General features: G+C 46.3%; 1 protein-coding gene across 2 annotated transcripts in view; it reads right to left on the bottom strand.

Annotated features, from left to right (window-relative positions):
* iqgap1 (IQ motif containing GTPase activating protein 1) overlaps positions 1–10,306 on the bottom strand; it is a 28,536-nt gene extending 18,230 nt beyond the window's left edge. Inside the window, exons 1-3 of one of the 2 annotated variants that reach the window (XM_028968025.1) lie at positions 10,089–10,306; positions 9,316–9,418; positions 553–709 (exon numbers count right to left, since the gene is read on the bottom strand). In XM_028968025.1, the coding sequence (XP_028823858.1) occupies positions 553–709; positions 9,316–9,418; positions 10,089–10,134 (306 nt within the window). In that variant the 5' untranslated portion in view covers positions 10,135–10,306. The remainder of the gene's footprint in view (positions 1–552; positions 710–9,315; positions 9,419–10,088) is intronic. The other variant, XM_028968024.1, reaches the window with a different exon arrangement.
* Between the last annotated feature and the right edge of the window lie 8,037 nt (positions 10,307–18,343).

Genomic DNA, 18,343 nt, shown 5'->3' with positions numbered 1-18,343 from the left:
ACTCAGAGAGCGGCAGCTCAGACGTCCGCTGTCCCCGGCGGGGACGTACCGGGGCGGCTTTTACTCTCGCGCAGGAACATACGTTTCCCTCCTCGCCAGAATATTCCTGATTCGGTACTATCAGAGTAGAACCCCAACTCTCGGAGCGGTCCGCCAATCTCACGCACGTGTCAGAAGTTTACCGCCTTTATTTAGAGGTCACCAGTATTTTTATTATTATTTTTTTTTTTTAAAAAAGGCCTTAATTTTCCAAAATCCATTTTGAGATTATTTTTGAGGATCTGCAGAAACCCTGTGTGAAGTGACAGTGAATGTTTTAGCCCTGGTGCTACACAGCAACGTGCTTTGCCGTCTCGATGTACACACAACAAGATGTGTCCTCTGCATTTAACCATCAGTCTTAGTGAGCAGTGGACATGTTGACTACATGGAAGCCTCCGTCGTCAAAACTCACTTTGTAATGCATTTTATCAGCGTTGAAATAACTCCGCCCCCCCCCGGCATCAAACCATGTGCATTTAGCCCCGCCCAAGCCCACGTGCAGCTCCTCACCTTGTACCGCGTCTGCTCGCGGTCGTAGATCTTTTTGAGGGAGACCACGCGAGGGGAGAAGAAGTGTCCCAGTTTGGCCAGGTAGACGCCGTTGCGCAGCCCCTCCTCCAGCTCTGTGGTTGGGGGCAGCTCTTCATCAAGACACGCCTCCATCCATCTGCAGGGCGGAGAAACGCGGGGGCGTCAACCATTTCATATTGAAACGGCAGTACAGGAGACACAGACCCCAATTCTTCATTTTCATCCAATATAATTATGTTCACAATAACATAAAACATCTAGAATTGTTCAAAAAAATTAAATAAAATCTCGTAATAATGCATGGCGAACTCCACGTACGTACCTACCACATACCGTGTGGCGAGGGCCACATCAACCAATCAGTGAATTCATTTTTATTTGTACAGCACTTTTTATGATGGTATGTTCATGTCAGATCAGAGATGTTGTGGAGTGAGGGTGAAGTGATTGTCACTTGTGATACACAGCAGCACAGCACACGGTGCACACAGTGAAACGTGTCCTCTGTATTTAACCATCACCCTGAGTGAGCAGTGGGCGGCCATGACAGGCACCCGGGGAGCAGTGTGTGGGGACGGTGCTTTGCTCAGTGGCACCTCGGCGGATCGGGATTCGAACCGGCAACCTTCTGTTTATAGGGCCGCTTCCTTAACCGCTAGGCCACCGCTGCCCCATTGTGAGCAGAGATTGTCAGTTTTAAAGTCACTTCAGGTAGTAAATCAGATGTTCTTCAGTAAATTAGTTCTACGCAGGTATCATTCTATTTTTTTAAAAATAAAATATATAATATTGTTCATTATGTATATTATCATCCATTCGTTTAAAGAAGACAAGAATGCTAATTTTCTCCAAATATCGTGGTGGCAACGCCTTCGCCTGCCGTCACAACCTTCTTCTGTAGGTTCCACCCAGAACCTGGCGCCGGTACCAGATTCGGTTCTGCCAGAATAAAGCGGCGGCAGCGCCGGCACTCGTACCGGAGGCCGATTCGCAAAGCAAAACTAAAACACGCGGCGGAGCCGCCATCGGGCGGGGCCCCGCCAGGCAGGTGCAGGGGACGTGGGGTCAGGTATGAAGCAGCACATTCTTCTGTGGAGGTGAACTGAGGAACGGGTCAGTGACGTTCTGGGCTGGTCCCGTCTGAACGGCCCAGCGCCTGGTATCGCTGAAGAACATCGCGGGTTCTTCTGAACCTCTGGTTCATAAGCAGGAATCGTTTCAGCAGCCTCACCAGGATCACACACACACACACACACACACACACAGTCTGGCAGTGCCCGGCGGGAAAATGGCTCATTCATGGACTGTACAGACGCCACACCTAGACACACGGAAAAGCTGCCGCACCCAGAACTCCGTCCTGCCCACCAGCAGCACAGAGAGGACTTTTCTGGAGAGCTATTACATGTATTAATGGCTAAATAAACCAATTTACATTCTTAAACCACGACTGCAGCAACGCTGTCAAAACACAACCATGACAGCGTGCGCACACACGCACACACACACACACACACGCACACGCACACCAAGTCTTACTGTTCACAGGAAACTCATTGACGCTGGAGGTCAGAGTTCAGAGAGATAGGAAGGGGAAGCAGTGACATCCGGGCCTGAAATGTCTCTTACTTCGCCTGGTTCAATAATTAACCACGTTGCCGGTTTGCGGTCTGGCGTGGACGTGCCACCAGACGTCGGAGACCTTGTCTCCTCGCCCGTCAACGCCCGGGACCTTTAAGAGTCTGAGTTCGGGCAGCAGGTCCGAACACGACAGGCTTTACTCATCACAGAGCATCCATCCCAAACACACACACACACACACACAGAACTTCACAGCACGTTTCACAGCATGTTGTGGTGCGAATCTGCTAAAATTCACCCAGAAGGCGGCGGCGGCCGTATGACATCACCCAGTCGTGTTTACTCAGGCCAGACTTTTAGGAAAGGCAAATCTGCGGTCAGCCTTATCGAATTGCAGTGGAACTGGGAGGCCACGCCCGCATTTATCTTCACAGCCCGCAGCAGCAGCGGAGGCGTCTATTCTCAGAGTTTATAACTATTTAATATTCTGAAATATTAATTTTTTTTTTTTACATTATCATAACCCCTGCACATGAAGGGCGTGGTCCGGATCACCCAGCGTCACGGAGCTCGACCACATTCTGCTTTATAAAATCATTACGTTGAATATGGACAGGACTGACCACACCCACCGTATCCAGACCACGCCCAGCCCCAGTAAGGTCGCACCAGCCCTCTGAGACGTGACCTTTTACCAGCTTCACTAACTACACACGGGCCTTTTCAGAGAGACGGAGGTGGAGCTGGGAGGAAACTACAGAAATAACACGCTCTCACCAAGCGTGAACACACACACACACACACACACACACACAAGTGGTGGCTTAGTGTAACCAGAAGGTTGCGGGTCCTGAACCACCAAGGTGCCACTGAGGTCCCCTTGATCAAGGTACCGTCCCCACACACTATGCTGTGCTATGCATCACAATGACCAAAACCATCATATTAACTTTTTACTCTCGCCAAGGGACGTTCTACCATCAGCCCTTCAGTACAGAAGTGCAGGAAGAAGGATAAAGGGGCAACCTTTCAAAAAACAAATAAATGCTTTTTATACAAGGAAATAAATATAAGGAAAATAATGGAAGGCAGGGACCGTCCTGTATGGAACCCTCACCCCAACCACACAGTAAACCACAGGAAACCCGTCTCCGCCACGTGGGACCGTACAGACACGAAAACGAGAGACAAAGTCACCAAGCATTTCACAGTAGACTACAAAAATCATAAAACAGATGCAAGATGGTAGAATCCTCATGGGTAACACACTCGCCTATGAACCAGCAGACCAGAAAGTCCCAGGTTCAAACACCACTTACCACACCCCTGTCTCCTGGGGGACTGTCCCGGTCACTACTGATAATAAGGCACTCTGGATAAGGGTGTCTGATAAATGTCATTAATGTAAATTTAAAGATTAAACATTTTTATATGAGTGTGATATCAACTGATAACAAAGCAGAACCTTCTGTTCCTGGAATTTCATTAAGCCCATAAATTGGTTCTCAGCACTTTGAATTTAGGATATTGAATTGTCGTGAGATACAGAAGTATGAGTTCGGAATACTGCATTATCATAAGATAATGAAGTTTGCGTTCGGAATACTGGATCATCATGAGATATACAAGTTTGAGTTTGGAATACTGCATCGTCGTGAGATATACAAGTTTGAGTTCGGAATACTGCATCGTCGTGAGATATATAAGTTTGCGTTCGGAATACTGCATTATCGTGAGATATACAAGTTTGCGTTCGGAATACTGCATTATCGTAAGATAATGAAGTTTGAGTTCAGAATACTGCATTATCGTAAGATATACAAGTTTGAAATCGGAATACTGCATTATCGTAAGATATACAAGTTTGAAATCGGAATACTGCATTATCGTAAGATAATGAAGTTTGAGTTCGGAATTCTGCATCGTTGTGAGATATACAAGTTTGCGTTCGGAATACTGCATTATCGTAAGATATACAAGTTTGAAATCGGAATACTGCATTATCGTAAGATAATGAAGTTTGAGTTCGGAATACTGCATTATAGTAAGATAATGAAGTTTGAGTTCGGAATACTGCATTATCGTAAGATATACAAGTTTGAAATCAGAATACTGCATTATTGTAAGATATACAAGTTTGAGTTCGGAATACTGCATTATCGTAAGATATACAAGTTTGCGTTCGGAAAACTGCATTATCGTAAGATAATGAAGTTTGAGTTCGAAATACTGCATTATCGTAAGATATACAAGTTTGCGTTCGGAATACTGCATCATCGTGAGATATACAAGTTTGAGTTCGGAATACTGTATCATCGTGAGATTATGATAATGCACACGCATTATCGTAAGATAATGAAGTTTGAGTTCGGAATTCTGCATCGTTGTGAGATATACAAGTTTGCGTTCGGAATACTGCATTATTGTAAGATAATGAAGTTTGAGTTCGGAATACTGCATTATCGTAAGATAATGAAGTTTGAGTTCGGAATACTGCATCATCGTGAGATATACAAGTTTGAGTTCGGAATACTGTATCGTCGTGAGATTATGATAATGCACACGCATTATCGTAAGATAATGAAGTTTGAGTTCGGAATTCTGCATCATTGTGAGATATACAAGTTTGCGTTCGGAATACTGCATTATCGTAAGATATACAAGTTTGCGTTCGGAAAACTGCATTATCGTAAGATAATGAAGTTTGCGTTCGGAATACTGCATCGTTGTGAGATATACAAGTTAGAGTTCGGAATACTGTATCGTCGTGAGATATACAAGTTTGCGTTCGGAATACTGCATTATCGTAAGATAATGAAGTTTGAGTTCGGAATTCTGCATCGTTGTGAGATATACAAGTTAGAGTTCGGAATACTGTATCGTTGTGAGATATACAAGTTTGCGTTCAGAATACTGCATTATCGTAAGATAATGAGGTTTGAGTTCAGAATACTGCATCGTTGTGAGATATACAAGTTTGCGTTTGGAATACTGCATCATCGTGAGATATACAAGTTTGAGTTCGGAATACTGTATCGTCGTGAGATTATGATAATGCACACGCATTATCGTAAGATAATGAAGTTTGAGTTCGGAATTCTGCATCGTTGTGAGATATACAAGTTTGCGTTCGGAATACTGCATTATTGTAAGATAATGAAGTTTGAGTTCGGAATACTGCATTATCGTAAGATAATGAAGTTTGAGTTCGGAATACTGCATCATCGTGAGATATACAAGTTTGAGTTCGGAATACTGTATCGTCGTGAGATTATGATAATGCACACGCATTATCGTAAGATAATGAAGTTTGAGTTCGGAATTCTGCATCATTGTGAGATATACAAGTTTGCGTTCGGAATACTGCATTATCGTAAGATAATGAAGTTTGAGTTCGGAATACTGCATCGTCGTGAGATATTTTTTGGACATTTACAGAATTTATCAGACGCCCTTATCCAGAGCGACTTACAATCAGTAGTTACAGGGACAGTTCCCCTGGAGCAACTTAGGGTTAAGTGTCTTGCTCAGGGACACAATGGTAGTAAGTGGGATTTGAACCTGGGTCTTCTGGTTCATAGGCGAGTGTGTTATATACAAGTTTGCGTTCGGAATACTGCATTATCGTAAGAATGAAGTTTGAGTTCGGAATTCTGCATCGTTGTGAGATATACAAGTTTGCGTTCGGAATACTGCATTATCGTAAGATATACAAGTTTGCGTTCGGAAAACTGCATTATCGTAAGATAATGAAGTTTGCGTTCGGAATACTGCATCGTTGTGAGATATACAAGTTAGAGTTCGGAATACTGTATCGTCCTGAGATATACAAGTTTGCGTTCGGAATACTGCATTATCGTAAGATAATGAAGTTTGAGTTCGGAATTCTGCATCGTTGTGAGATATACAAGTTAGAGTTCGGAATACTGTATCGTTGTGAGATATACAAGTTTGCGTTCAGAATACTGCATTATCGTAAGATAATGAAGTTTGAGTTCGGAATTCTGCATCGTTGTGAGATATACAAGTTAGAGTTCGGAATACTGCATCGTTGTGAGATATACAAGTTTGCGTTCGGAATACTGCATTATCGTGAGATAATGAAGTTTGAGTTCGGAATTCTGCATTGTTGTGAGATATACAAGTTTGCGTTTTATTAGCTAAACTAAAACAGACCTCTAAGAACAAAATGTACATTTTACCAACATGCAAAAAGCTAAAAGATACAATACACACATATGCACTCCTGCGCACGCGCAAGCACACACACACACACACACACACACACACACACACACATTCCTTTTAGTGCACATCACAGATGACACAGAATAACTCAGCTGCAACAAATTCTCTCTCTGTCGCTGTGAGAAAACATTCCTCAGGGAAATCCTTCACTACACACCCTCACACCGCAGGACATGCACACACACACACACACACACACACACACACAAAACAAAATAGAAAACAGAATAGCTCAAGTACGTGAGGTTATGTAGCTATAAATACCTGTGTGAATTATTCACATTCATAAGAAGGCGGAGTCGTGAGATCACATCACATTCCGGTCTGTGTTTGAACATCAGTGTACAGACAGCGGGGAGAAGAAGTGGTCTGTAAACTTCATTGTGAGACACTGTGGACTGTCTGTCCTCTCTGGCTTGCATTATACATTAAAGTCTGTATAAATAACAATACGTTCAGCATGTCAAGGTGAGACTCCGCAGTAGAAATATTGAAGGTGTTTCTCCACTGAACCAGGTCCATTCTGCAGAACTTATTACAGGCGGGTCGAGCTCATTACAGATGCCGTCCTTCGCCCCGCTATAACTAAGCAACAGAAACGTCCCGACCACGCCCACTCCACCTGATGGGGGTACATGTCAGTACGGAGGAACGGGGTCTCCGTCTGACTTCATACCACAAGACGAACACTGAAAACATCAGAAGAACTGAAATCAATGGCACCCTTGTTTTTCTTAAGTGAAAGTGACCTGACTGTCATTGTGAGACACAGCAGCACAGCGACACAGTGAAACGTGTCCTCTGCATTTAACCATCACCCTGAGTGAGCAGTGGGCACCATGACAGGCGCCCGGGGAGCAGTGTGTGGGCACGGTGCTTTGCTCAGTGGCACCTTGGCGGGTCGGGACTCGAACCAGCAACCTTCTGATCACGGGGCCGCTTCCTTAACCGCCAGGCCCCCACTGACCCCCACAGACGTGAAAAAAGAATGAAGAGTCATCATTTGCAGCCTGTGAAGAGTAAAGGGTCAGTTTGTGTAGCGGGAACTGGCTGTTTAGCTCTTGTCATAATTTGTTGTTATAAAGAGTAATAAAAATGGAGACTGAAGAGCGGAGATAACAGGACGCCTGCACGTGGGCCCTCGTACCGCACGCACCACCTGGTCCACTTCAGGACATTAAACACACACACACACACACACACACACAGGGCAGTTAAACCGCAGGCGCCGAGCTGTACGTCAAGACACACGCCGCGCACACACACGCACGCGCACCGCTATATACACACACCGGAACCCGTTACCATGGCGGCCAATGGTTTCTGCAGCAACGGGGGAGATACTGAAATCAACAGGCACTGAGTCACTTCCTCTCTCTCTCACACACACACACACACAGACCACAGGCAGCGTGGTGATTGGTCAGTTAACGCCGAGACACGCCCACGTTCCCAACATCCTAATCAAGTTGAAGACCAGGACACGTCTCCCACAAACTGGAATTACGCAGCGTGGTTTGGACTCCCAGTGTCTGGCCTGACATCTAATAATTCTAATTATCGATATATTCCGAAAAGCTAACGGTCACAGTCAGGGGTGGTAGTGTCCTGGTGGGTGGGACACCAGAAGACCCGGGTTCAAAGCCCACTTACTACCATCGTGTCCCTGAGCGTCTCCAGGGGGGGAATGTCCCCCGTAACTACTGATTGCACGGCACGTCTGGTAAATACTGGAGATGTAAATAATGACCGTTGACAACCTGGGTGCTAGTAAAGCGCTAGTGTTCGCTAGTTCGCAATAGAGGTGTGAACCTTCACTTGTCTCGTGATTCGATTATCAATAACGCGATTATCGATAGATTGAGATGAATCCCATACATTTGTTTTCAAATATAAGAGTTCAAGATCCAGATTGGTTTATCGTCAGTACAACATTATACACAGTATAGCGTGTATTAAAATAATGTTACACACAGAACCCCCCCATAGTGCAATAATAAAAGAACAATATATACGTACATACACACTAAACTATACTAACTAAAACTAAAACTAAATACTGTACAGTATCTCTCTAAGAAAAAAGTAGAACCTTTCTGTACAATGAACAGGACAAACAGGACAATCTGATCTGAGTTCAGTCCGCACTGGTTCAGACATCCGTGAACTCAGATCAGATCCTTCTGCCGGGGCAGTGGTGGCCTAGCGGTTAAGGAAGCGGCCCTGTAAACAGAAGGTTGCTGGTTCGAATCCCGATCCGCCAAGGTGCCACTGAGCAAAGCACCGTCCCCACACACTGCTCCCCGGGCGCCTGTCATGGTGCCCACTGCTCACTCAGGGTGATGGTTAAATACAGAGGACAAATTTCACTGTGTGCAACGTGTGATGTGCTGCTGTGTATCACGTGACAATCACTTCACTTTAATTTTAATTTAATCATCGAGAAAGATATGCGTGGATTTTCTAAACTCCCGGGAACATGATAATGTCGTGTTGTAGATCTCTGGACGATCGGAGACCATTCCTGCTTCGTGTGCGTGTTTCGAATGGGCGGACCGAACACTAGAACGCTTCGATCCTATTGGTACAACAAGACTGAAACACTCACTCATCCCGAACGTGGAAGGAGCTGTCGTGAGAGCGATCAAGTCCCATGAACAGGACAGTGGAGCAGCTAAAGCTCCTCACAACACTGCGGACGTCCCTGCCAGCCCCTGTGGACATGGCTGGGCATGAATAAGCGGCGTCAGCAGCCGACCCCGAGGGAGACGGCGGGGGAATCACATGAACGTTCTCCTCGAATTAACCCCCGCGAAGTAGGGCAGCGACGCGCCACGCCACGCCCACCAGATCAGGACAGAACATGACATCGTCTCAGCTCCTGACATCCGCTCACCCGAACGCCACACTCACCTCTTGGCCTCCTCCAGGTGACACAGGTACTCGTACGCCATGTTCTGCTGACGCCGCTCGTCCATCTCCTCCGCCGTGAGGCGCTCCACGCCATCCAGGACCGCTGAGCAACAAACAAGCACGACAACGAGGCTGCGTCAGTATGACCTGCTCCTATAGATATATATATTTAGATATATAGATGCATAGATATATAGGTATATAGATACATAGGTACATAGATATATATAGGTGTATATATAGATACATAGATATGCAGGTATATAGATATTAAGGTGTATATATAGATACATAGGTATATAGATGCAGATATATAGGTATATATAGATACATAGGTATATAGATGCAGATATATAGGTATATATAGATACATAGATATATAGATGCAGATATATAGGTATATATAGATACATAGATATGCAGGTATATAGATATATAGGTATACAGATATATATATAGGCACATATACATCCAGACATAGATGTAGAGGCATATAGAGACTTCAGCGTTTAACAGGCCAGAGACAGTGGACGGTGCAGGGAAGAAGGGATGAATATAAAGAAAATGCAGAATTATGAACGACGCGAGTGCTGGGAGGCGCAGAAAGATGAAAAACGCGGAAGTTTGACCTCCACACGGCGCGAAGAGGAAACTTCTCGGGGAAACTTCTCCAGACGCGCCCAACGAATGGAGATAAATGTGGAGGTAAAAAAAAAAAAAAAAAAAGCGCCTTCCTTTCTATTCCACTTCTTTCCTGCCAACTTGCTACTTACAGCCGTAGTGCGGCCGGAACCCGTCCGAGTCTTCAGAAGTTGACATCCTCCACCCAGGTCCTGTCTCTGCCCCGCACTTCCTCTACTTCACTTCTTTATTCCTCCGGAGCCACGTCGCCGGGAGCCTCTGGCCGCTTTCCTCCCCACTCGGCGCGGACTGGTGGAACTGGGTGTGTTCGGGCTCCTCCATTTCCTCCACCCAGCGGCGCCCAGTCGGGGCGCCCCCTGGCGGCCAGAGGAGGAACCGCGGCGCTGTCTGCACACAGGCATTTACAGCGTTTACCAGACGCCCTCATCCAGAGCGACTTACAATCAGTAGTTACAGGGACAGTCCCCCCCTGGAGACACTCAGGGTTAAGTGTCCTGCTCAGGGACACGATGGTAGTAAGTGGGGTTTGAACCTGGGTCTTCTGGTTCATGGACGAGTGTGTTACCCGCTAGGCTACTACATTCCCCACATTCCCCAACACCACCAACACCACCAGTCATCCCAGCGGCAGCCCATCTGGACACATGTAGAAACCACACTCAATGGGATCTTATTTAGCAGTGGTGGCCAGGCGGGTGAGGAAGTGGACACGTAAGGGGTGGTAGTAGCCTAGTGGGTAATACACTCGCCTATGAACCAGAAGACCCGGGTTCGAATCCCACTTACTACCATTGTGTCCCTGAGCAAGACACTTAACCCTAAATTTCTCCAGGGAGACTGTCCCTGTAATACTGATTGTAAGTCGCTCTGGATAAGGGCGTCTGATAAATGCTGTAAATGTAAATGTAAATGTAATCAGAAGGTCATGGACATTGGTCCGTTTCTGTAGGCGTTACGCAGCATTAGGCCGAGTCCGGTGTCACCAGTTCCATCTAGTGAGCAGGTTTCTGGGATCGCGTCTCAGCGGAGGCGAGTTCACCGAGCTGCTCTTTGGGTTTGTTTAATGCAAATGAATACTGTTCGCTTTCAGCTCCGCCATTTGCATAAAGAGACAAACGTCAACAAGGCACGAGTCTCTGTTCTTTGGCCGTTTTCTTCTGTAGCTGTCCAGGGTTATATTAATGATTAATGATATATTAACGATGTATGGACTAAAATAATGTCAAAAAAAGATATCTATACAAGCAGGGTGTAACATTTCATGTCTAAGCTGGACGGGAACCCGGTGCCATGTTCACACTGAGTACATTGTCCCCGTAGCAGGACATGGCGAGGAAAAACATCACCAAACAACGACCCGGGAGAGAACAGACACGAACATGCATCCAGAGGCGAGAACGGTCCAGAATCACGGGGACCTCGGACCCGGAGTATCCCCTTCCGGACCGGATCCTGACGTACATTCACGCAAATCACACATTTTTAAAAAGCCATCAACAAGTCGAAGTGATGGGCCAGAGGGCAGTTTTCTCATCTCACTGCTATACTCGTATATACTCCTTTCTGTAAAGGTAAAATGGTGTTAAACGCGGTGCGATGCCTCATGTGCCTCATGCTTCCTTTATGGCACCACAAACAGGGTTTGGGAACGTATGTCACTTATCTTATAGTCTCCATTTATTTTTGCAGGTGAGAAGATCAGATATGGAGTACAGAGCACTGACAGGAGTGTCTGCTGAATGTCGTCACTGTAAATTATTATATTTAAATATAAGTGTATAGTTCACTATATCCCGATATAATGATAAATAAAGCAAAACATGGGTAAGATGGCCAGAGTTCACCAGAATGTACTCTCAGGTGAGGTCTAAACTGAATAGGACCAGCTGGTGATGGACATATGGGGACATGTGGACAAGGGACAGAGGGAGCATGGGAGCTTAAGAAAAGGAGTAAATGAAGGATTATTACATTTATGGCATTTGTCATTATTCCGAAGCCAGTGAGATCATCTCTAAAGGTACCTGAGCTGCAGAGGCTGATGTCCTGCTGATGGAGAAGACGTGTGGTGACAAGATGACCGTGTTTCAGACAGAAACCCTCCGTCCCACGTGAAACAGAGGGACTTCAAAGCAGTTTTATCTGAAGGTTCTCCTTCTCTTATTGAATATATTTTTCTCAGTAATTTGCTAACATCAGGCAGTTTTTGTCAGTGGTGTTTTGTGATCTGAAGGTGCAGAAGGTACAGCATTTTTCAATGCAACGCTTTATTACAGTGAAGAAGAATACAGATTTTATTTCTGGTGATTCAAGGAGGATCAGAGGATTTAAAATAAAGAACGCGTGTCTCTGGACTGAAGAAGGAAATGGAGGCGGGTGGTCAGGAGCGCCTTCCTCTTCAGTTCCAGAGGCATTTATAAGTCTGGGTCTGGCAGTACTGGCCGGGGGGGCAGAGGCAGATTTGAGCAGACCCACCGTCCGTTTTGACGCGGCAGGGGTCGCCCGTGCGACACTGGAACAGAGTGAGACGATTCAGGTTAAAGACACGTTTACATTTACTCAGGACAGGATCTTTACAGTAATGAACACGGTGGGGGACATTAACCAGTTAAACAAGATCAGTCCCGCCAGGCGGATGGTGTCCCACCATTGCTCCATGAGTGCAGCATGAACACAATCAAATATTCAACAGTGAAAAAACAACGTGAAGAACAGCCTCAAACTTCTATTCACACCACACACACACACACACACACACGTATCCCATCTTACGGTTTTCATCCATCTTGACTCTGGTTTCTGTGGCTTGGGCTTGTGCTGTGAAGAGAAGAACTGAGGTCAGCATCATGAAGAAACTGAAGAACTACAAAATATGAGCTGTTAAACTCACTTCATCCACGTTGTGTCCATGCGCTCTACGCTCCTCCACTGCAGAGACGTCCAGCATCATCTGCCCCAACAAGATGGCCGCCAGGAGGCAGGAGTTCACCAGGACGTTCATGGTGCTGAGATGTCCAAGGGAGAGTGTGCAGATATGAGGTCAAGCAAGACCAGGGCGCGTTATAAAGGAATAAGCCCCGCCCACAATGTGAACCTGGTCCAGCCAGCGAGATCATGAGTTGGCTGAAGATGTTCCGTCCCACATGAAACACAGCAGCGTAACTTTGTACCACTTTTATCTGAAGGTTCTCCTTCGCACCTCAGTCTTCATGAACAGGTCACTTGTGAACATTAGACTTGGAGCATTTCTCAATACAATTATGGAAATCACACGTAAGAAGAGCGGAGAAGCAACAGAAAGCAATACAGTACGGTACAATATCCCTGATTCCATGGTCACATGATTAAAAAGTGTTTGAAAATGTGGTTCCTGGTGGGGTTGGTCTACAGTAGACATGAAGACTCAGCGCTCAGGACAATGACAGACAGACGGGAGCTACTGGACTTTAACAAAGTGTTGAAATGACGAGAGTGGGTGATAAGTGTGAGCAGTACGAGTCGGTGTGTTAGGGGTCCTCAAGATGCTCCACCTCCATCCTTCATGAAACGCTTGAGCGTGTCTCTCCTCCCGGCCTTGACAAATAACACATACAGAGGGACAGAGGGACAAAATGGCATTTTAAAATCAATTTTGGCTGATTAAAGTGCTGGATGAAAAGTATTTCAAGACATACCTGACACGTGGTCACCATTGTCCTTCAGTTGGTCTCTCAGCGGTCATAATGTTATTGCTGATAGGTGTGTGCGTGTGAATATGGTTATATGGTTTATAATACACAGTTTTTAAATGCAGGCTGGTAGTAGCCTAGCGGGTACCACACTCGCCTACGAACCATAAGACCCAGGTTCAAACCCCACTTACTACCATCGTGTCCCTGAGCAGGACACTTAACCCTGAGTGTCTCCAGGGGGGGACTGTCCCTGCCACTACTGGTTGTAAGTCGCTCTGATAATGCTTCATTACAGGAACAGACAGTGAAGAAGAATACAGATGTTCTGATTTATTCCATGAAATCACATTTAACAATGTCCAGTAAAAGAAGACAATGAGAGGAGGACATTCAACCCATCAAGCCCGCTTGAAATGAGCTGATCTAATAATCACAGTTATCAAGTCATCTGAATTTGAAGCAATCCACATTTATAGCTGTGATTTCTACTCAGGCCATTTCATCCATACGTCAAATAATTCCAAACGCTTCTCCCGAACACGACCACGGCTCCGGTCCAGCCAGTGAGATCATCTCCGAAGGTAACTGAGCTGCGGAGGCTGATGTCCTGCTGATGGAGAAGACGTGTGGAGACAAGATGACCGTGTTTCAGACAGGAACCCTCCGTCCCACGTGAAACAGAGTTTTATCTGAAGGTTCTCCTCCTCACGTCCATCTCCGTGAACGGAACCTTGTAAACTTCATTCTATTGAGGAATGTGTGTGTGTGTTGGTACAAGAACACCCGCTGTCCTTCACCAAATATTTGATTGCAACGTTCCTCTCTGCTTGAATAAATATTTCTCACAGAGGGACAGAGAAAAATGTCACTTTTAAGGTCATTTTATATCCCACCTGCTGCAAAGATCATTGTTGTTATTCAGTTGACCGTCAGTGGTCTTAATGTTATGGCTGATTGGTGAATATTTATTGAATATATTTTTCTCAGTAATTTGCTAATTTGCATCAGGCAGTTTTTGTCAGTGGTGTTTTGTGATCTGAAGGTACAGAAGCGGCCGTTTTTTAATGCAACGCTTTATTACAGTGAAGAAGAATACAGATTTTATTTCGGATGATTCCAGTATGTCTGAGGATCAGATGATTTAAAGAAAAAAAGATGGAAATGGAGGCGGGTGGTCAGGAGCGCCTTCCTCTTCAGTTCCAGTGGCATTTATAAGTCTGGAACTGGCAGTACTGGCCGGGGGGGCAGACGCAGATTTGCGCAGAACCACCGTCCGTTTTGACGCGGCAGGTGTCGCCCTTCAGACACTGGAACAGAGTGAGACGATTCAGGTTAAAGACACGTTTACATTTACTCAGGACAGGATCTCAGGGGACATTAACCAGTTAAATAAGATCAGAAAGCCTCATTGTGTCCCACCAGGCGGATGGTGTCCCACCATTGCTCCATGAGTGCAGCATGAACACAATCAAATATTCAACAGTGAAAAAACAACGTGAAGAACAGCCTCAAACTTCCATTCACACCACACACACACACACACACACACACGTATCCCATCTTACGGTTTCCATCCATCTTGACTCTGGTTTCTGTGGCTTGGGCTTGTGCTGTGAAGAGAAGAACTGAGGTCAGCATCATAAAGAAACTGAAGAACTACAAAATATGAGCTGTTAAACTCACTTCATCCACGTTGTGTCCATGCGCTCTACGCTCCTCCACTGCAGAGACGTCCAGCATCATCTGCCCCAACAAGATGGCCGCCAGGAGGCAGGAGTTCACCAGGACGTTCATGGTGCTGAGATGTCCAAGGGAGAGTGTGCAGATATGAGGTCAAGCAAGACCAGGGCGCATTATAAAGGAATAAGCCCCGCCCACAATGTGAACCTGGTCCAGCCAGCGAGATCATGAGTGGGCTGAAGATGTTCCGTCCCACATGAAACACAGCAGCGTAACTTTGTACCACTTTTATCTGAAGGTTCTCCTTCGCACCCCCATCAAGGAGTCCTTTGTTTTCACTTTGTGAGATGGTTTAACATTAATACGAGGTCCCCCCAGCCTGTCTACGGTCCTGCGGTGGCTAGAAATGGCGGTCGGTGTAGAGAGTGTTTTGGTCGTTCTGCTTCACCGTTCAGAGAGCGGCAGCTCAGAATATTTGATCTGGAGCATTTATGAATACAGTTAACATATTCTGAAGAATATTAGAAGAGAAAGATGACCTGTTCAATATACTGCATAATAACCGAGATTCCTTGAGGGATGGAGTTGGAGGCTCATTCCACACAGGAACCACACGGGCGCCTAGACTGGTATAAGTGAGTGAAAGTGATAAGTTGTCACGTGACGCACCACAGCACCCAGTGAAACGTGTCCTCTGCGTTTAACCATCACCCTTGGTGAGCAGTGGGCACCATGACAGGCACTCGGGGAGCAGCGTGTGGGGGCAGCTTCCAACAGACAACCATCTAATTATGGGGCCGCTTCCTTACCCGCAAGGCCACCACTGGCCCACCTTCTGCGTAGGGTTGGTAACACCAGGCGAGGTTCCAGCACAGTGGTCTGGATGGGGTCATGATTGAGTTCTGGATGGGGAGAAACCTGCTTTCATGGTAGGAAATGTTGCTCTGGTTTTAAAAACCCAGCTACCCGCGTTGTGAGATGGTGTGGAGGACGGATGGTGTCAGCGTGGAAGCTGCAGACTATTGATACAACGTGTTTGAGTTGGAACAAGTTGACGCCTTCTTCCCTCGGTGAAATATCTGAGTGTGACCTTCCTCTCGGCCCTGAGAAGTAACACTTTTTCAAGGTCGGTCGACTGCAGGGTTAGATGAAAAGTGACCAGAGTGAAATTTCTGTAGATGTGACAATTCTGGACGCGTTGTCCCTGTTGCTGAAGGGGACGAAGGCGAGGAGGCGGAGCTCCGGGCCTCATTTAGATCCTCGGCGCTGACCGGCCTGAATCGTGCTCAAAGGACGGACTCGAACTCAAAATCTGATATTCTTCTGTCACCCCATCGGCTGAACACAAAAGAGATGAAGTGTCACGGTGCTGCTGGCACCAGACCTGGCTCATCTAGACGGTTCTTAAACCATGTGGCTGTTTACTTCAGGTTCCGGAGGTGGACGGGGTGTTCCGGAGAGCTTTTCTTTCTTCCTTGGTTTGGAATGTGCGGCATCTCGTCACGTTTACACCGTGAGTGAGATGGACCAGAGTGAAGGTGCACGTGCAGGACGAAAGTGACATGAATGGAATCTGCCGGCCTAGCTTTAGGACGAGACGCAGGTCATCAGACCTTGTTCCGCTACGTAATACGATTGTATTATTCTTTTATTACACCGGATTTTTATGAACCTTCTTCTCGTCTGACTTCTGTATAGAAACTAGAACAGAGTGAATAAAAAGATTGTATTCATAGTTGGGGGTCCTGGTGAACCAGAACTGACCACTTCATCCATGGTGACATGGAAGCACGTTGTAAGTGGCTCTGGATACGGGCGTCTGGTAAATGCCGTAAATGTAAATGGATGCTGGATATAAAGAGGATTTTGGATGAAAAGTGTCCCACTGCTGCCCCACAGTGGCCGGAGCGGCACCTGCCCAGCACGCACAGCTAAAACCCGGGTGTTCTGTGAGTCGAGGGACCTCCGGCGGGACACCTTCCATCACACAGTCCCCAAGCGGGGAAAATGAGTTGGTGGGGGCTGTCAGGCATGATGAATGGGCTTCACGCCTCCATCAATTAACCGGCAGCAAACCAATCAGGGCGGAGGCCGCCCCATTACAGGAGCTCCAGGGCGGAGTAAATTATTCATTAGGCGTAATTACGCCTCCCGTGCGTGGCTTTTCACGCGGTTGGTGGCAGCGCAACACAAATGGATTTGTTTGGCCCCCAGAGGCGGTGGATTCCCGCGGTGCAGGATGGAGTGAAAAAGGCTCGACGTGGCACCGAAAAAATGACTCCAATAAACACTGAGAAACAATCATTTGCGCCCCGGACAAGATAAATGTTGTCACCTGCTTTATCGTGACAATTTTCTGAATTGCATCCCAATGTCTAGTACACACACACACACACACACACGTTTTATGCACTTGAGCACTTGCCTTCAGTAATTCTGAGCACTTTTTGGGCTTTTTCGTTCCTTGTTTAACCCCCCGAGTTGGCAGGAAGTCAGCGAAGCCCCCAGTTAATGCCGAATTGCTGAACTTGATGATGATGAAGATGATGATGTTAAATCAACAACTACAGCAACACGTATTTTATAGCCCATAATCACATACAGTACGTCTCAACGGCCTTGGACAGGTCCTACAGTTGACACCCCTAAAACTTGACCCTTCTGCACACGAGGAAAAACTCAGTGCAGCGTTGGTGATGATTCGTCCAGTAAGACAAAATGTCCTACAGTTGCAGGTGTGGAGGAGTCCAAAATGCAGTACAGAGCATCTGTCCATGTTTGGAGTTACTGGTCCATTTGAAGATCTCTGAAGCTTTAGCTGGTCAGTGGTGGTGGCTGTGGTGACCCTCGTCATTGTGGTCTCATCATTGGCAGACGGTGGCATCGTACAAATGACACTGAAATATGAGGTTATTGAGGTATATTTGTGGCCCGGTACCCCAACTAGGACAGAATAACTAAGGCGAACTGAACACTGCCTATTAAATTTAACTCAATTTAACTCCATCAACCTTCACGCTGCAGGCTGCAGTGCC

Source organism: Denticeps clupeoides, unplaced genomic scaffold (genome assembly GCF_900700375.1).
Source record: "Denticeps clupeoides unplaced genomic scaffold, fDenClu1.1, whole genome shotgun sequence".
NCBI lineage: Eukaryota > Metazoa > Chordata > Actinopteri > Clupeiformes > Denticipitidae > Denticeps > Denticeps clupeoides.
Note: the sequence above shows the minus strand (reverse complement) of the source record. Positions and strands in the feature narration are given on the sequence as shown.